Genomic DNA, 3,782 nt, shown 5'->3' with positions numbered 1-3,782 from the left:
CAAAAAAGAGTTCTAAAATATTTTATCTCTGTAATTCTCTTTATACAATTGGACAAAGTAAACCTTCAATGAACAAGAAGACATGCGCTATGATTGTATTTGCTAGTTCTCAAGAGAAATGAAAATGACTTCTTGAAATGCTTTTCGCTCATTTCTGCAACCTTCTTGCACAGAAAGTGAAAGAAAAATTGCCTTTGATTTTGGCATCTTTCATATGGACATAATTCACACAAACACAGAAGATGGGACTGTCAAGATCCCCAGAATCCTTCAGTCTATTTTTTTTATCATATTCAGTTTGTTATAAAAACCAATTCCTAAATGCCAAGCTTTGTCTTGAATCAGTAGATCTTCAGGCTTGCCTTCAATCCTCTGACTGGAAGGTAGGCAGTTTGATATGAGAACTTTATAATAAAATAAAATTTAAAAATGGGAAAAACATACCAATAAAGTAAAAATACTGATACTGTCTGTTCCAACCTTTCTGTTTTATAGGATTGTTGGGAAAGTTTGCTGCTCCTCCAAGGCTAAATATAAGCATTCCAATTCTTCTATATAATTAGAAGAGGTGAGTTCATTGAGTAGTGTGAAAAAAACATGTGGCTGAGGTGCTTTTTAGTGCTTGAATAACAATTAATCCTTCTTTTTGGGAAACCTATCTGGCTCTTTCTCACAGAACCTCATTGTCTTGTCAATTTGTTCAGTTATCTGTTGGAGTCCTCTGTAAAAAAAATCTGATTTAAAAAAAAAAAAAAGATTTTCAGGTTTTACCACCAGATGTAAAACAAGTGATAATTATAAGCCTCTGGTATTTCTGAAGCCATTTTGAGAAGTATCACGTCAGATATTCTCTGTACACGTACTTCTCAATTACAAAGATGTCATGTGAAGGGAGGGTATCAGGAACTTCAGAAGACTGTAACTTTTGAACACTGCTTTAGCCCAAATAACATAAAAGGCATCTGATTAGTTGAGATGGTTTATGATGAAAAACACATAGGTGGTTTTTTCTTACAACCTGTTCTCTTTTCTGTTTTTCCTAAAAGTTAACATGAACTATAAGGGTGGAAGAGGGGTACAGAACAGTTACACATTTTACCAGTTCACAGAACAAGAATGAAATAGGAAATAGTGATTCTACAGAGGCTTATGGTTAGTCTTTGTTCGCCAAAGGCCTATATATATGCATTCACTACAGGCATAAATCTACAAGTGGAACAGGCTGGGAAAAAAAGATATACTGTCAACAGTTTTGTTATGTGGTGTAACATTCAAAGTGTTGAAAAATATTTCTTTGTTATGAAATTATGGGCATGTTTTAGCTTTGTTTTTAAGCAACAGTGTCTCACCAAAACAGAGATGCTTAATGCTGTATTCTGAGACCTCTTCTTGGTTTATGATTTAAAACATATGATTTCGAACTGAAACCAGGGCAGATATAAAAATATAGTGACTGTACATGCAATTTGAATTCAAAGGCTGTAATTCTAGATTTGGTAGGAACTCAACATCAGTTGTGATGTAATGTCCTTAAAGACCAAGTAAAAATGTTTACCTTTTAGTTACTGCTTTATTTAGTATCCATTATAACAACTTTTCCTAATCAAAGCTATTATAATTCTGGAACTACTGCCTCTTGCTGAATGGTTTTGCAATACAGCTTAAGCCCTGTTGGAGGTTGCTATTAAAAGAAGAGAAAGGTCCCTCCCACATCTTGCATTTCCTTTCCCCCTGCTCACCACTGCGTATTCGCACTGTTTACCCCAAGTCAGCTCTAGTGCTGACTGCATGGCAATTCAATTCACTAAAATGACAGAAAATTAACCAGGCAAAAAATTAGTGAATAGTGCACTTTACCCTAAGATAAATTATAACAAACTGAGCTTTCCGTGGGAATATGTGCTTAAATAGTTCTAATTCTGGCAGTATGTTCCTGCTCCTGTCCTGCCACACACTGTGCTTTCAGGGAGTAATTTACCATTGGCTTAAACCGATGACTTAATAAAAAAGGGCCAAACTAAGCTTGTGCTGATTCTGATTTTTGCAAAATGCCCACAGAAGTTCATGTGGATGAGTGACCTGATCTGAACTGCCATGCAACCACACAAATACCAGTCTGTTACAAGGAAGGAGGCAGAAAAATGTGGCTTAGTTGAAAAGAATGGCAGGATTGTTTCCCTATGTCCAGCACTTGTGAGATCATAGCTAGAATACTGTGTCCAGTTTTGGGGTTTCCCAGTACAAGAAAGACACTGGCAAACTGCAAGGAATCCAGCAGAAGGCCATCAAGATGGTTACAAGGGATCTCCAAAGGTCCCTTCCAACGTAAATTAGTCTATGATTCTGCAAACAAGCAGCTGTGGAGGAAGAGAGGGAATCCAGATCCTTTGAGACAGGGGTGTTGCTAAAGCCATTGTTGTGAAAACACAGCCCCAGGTTCTCCCAGAGCAAGGGAGTGTTAGCTTGCTTTCATATGCAGTAGTTGATTACAAAACATTTTACTCCCTTCTTCAGGAGAAACTGAACTGCTGCCAATTATGGGGATTACATCAGGAAAGATGAGCTAAAAGAAGGGAAGACAGGTCTGCACTTTTATAAAGATAGAAAAATCAGATGGTTCATGAGAAATTTGAACAAACAGGTGGGAGACAGACAGAAGCAGCAAACCTACTGCTCTGAACTAATATGCACAGCATATAGTCAATGGGATACCATCTGCTTATATCATTCATTTTACACAATTAAACTCTATATTGCAATGGAAGTTTGTCAGATCTCTAAAAAGTTAACCTGTATTGCAATTGCATAAAGTGGTTCAAAAAAAATGAGTGAATAAACAAAGTAATTACTTACAAGTACAAAGAATTGGTATTTGCCAGTTGCACAACTTGAGTTTTTACAGGTTCTACTGCAATCAGTATATCTTGTTCTATAGCCATAGGAAGCACAGCATAACCACAGTAGTCTATATGTTCTCCTACCAGAGAAACAGACAATTAAAATATTTTGGAATAATTCTTTCTAGAATAGCAGTAACAGGGCTTCTACAGGGGTTCAGTGTTGTTTACTGTACAAGACAATTTCTGAGTATAGTCTCAACTCCTCTTATTTACAGTTTGGGGTGCATTTCCTCCATTTCATATTGCTGCACAAAAGTTTTGTTTTCTTTAGCTATTTTACCTATTGCCTCTATTTATAAATCTTCATGTTTTAACATTGGCTTATAAAAATTTTAAAAACACTATGTAGATTATTGTCCAGCAATGAGAACAGCCACATTATTCAATATTGTTTTGACAGTACAAAAAATTAAGTTAAATCAATCACATTTAACTGGTGACTGAAAGAGATAAAGGCACCAGATGATTCCTCATTATGTGATCTCCTCTGTTCATATGGGTGATTAATTAGCCACTAGATAAGGCTTGTGGTGGAAATTTTTTTTTTATAAAGTTTCTGGACCTTTTTCCAGTAAGATAATAATAATATTTAAATAAACATTAATACAGTTACATACAACACATAAAATAGCATTCAAATAGAGAATTCATGTAGTAGACATAATCTCTCTTAGGAATAATTCCCAGCTGGCATACGTTGTCTATTTAATTTATATGGTATGTTCACATAACACCAAGATTAAAAACTATCATTAATTGCACAATGGACTAATTAATTTTTAAAGATGTTTTGCAGGATCCTTTTACTTACAGTGTCTTCAAATGTGTAGGGTTACTTTATGAACATCCAAGAAACTGAGCTCTAAGGAGAGCACAGTCCTA

General features: G+C 35.5%; 1 protein-coding gene across 1 annotated transcript in view; it reads right to left on the bottom strand.

Moving 5' to 3' along the window:
• The window catches only part of GALK2 (galactokinase 2), a gene marked incomplete at its 5' end in the record, with an annotated part of 45,046 nt that extends 42,062 nt beyond the window's left edge, over positions 1-2,984 (bottom strand). Inside the window, one exon of the mRNA XM_010081345.1 lies at positions 2,854-2,984. Within this exon, the coding sequence (XP_010079647.1) occupies positions 2,854-2,984 (131 nt within the window). The remainder of the gene's footprint in view (positions 1-2,853) is intronic.
• Positions 2,985-3,782: the final 798 nt, after the last annotated feature.

Source organism: Pterocles gutturalis, unplaced genomic scaffold (genome assembly GCF_000699245.1).
Source record: "Pterocles gutturalis isolate BGI_N339 unplaced genomic scaffold, ASM69924v1 scaffold5441, whole genome shotgun sequence".
NCBI lineage: Eukaryota > Metazoa > Chordata > Aves > Pterocliformes > Pteroclidae > Pterocles > Pterocles gutturalis.
The sequence above is the reverse complement of the archived record's forward strand: the minus strand, read 5'-3'. Positions and strand labels throughout refer to the sequence as shown.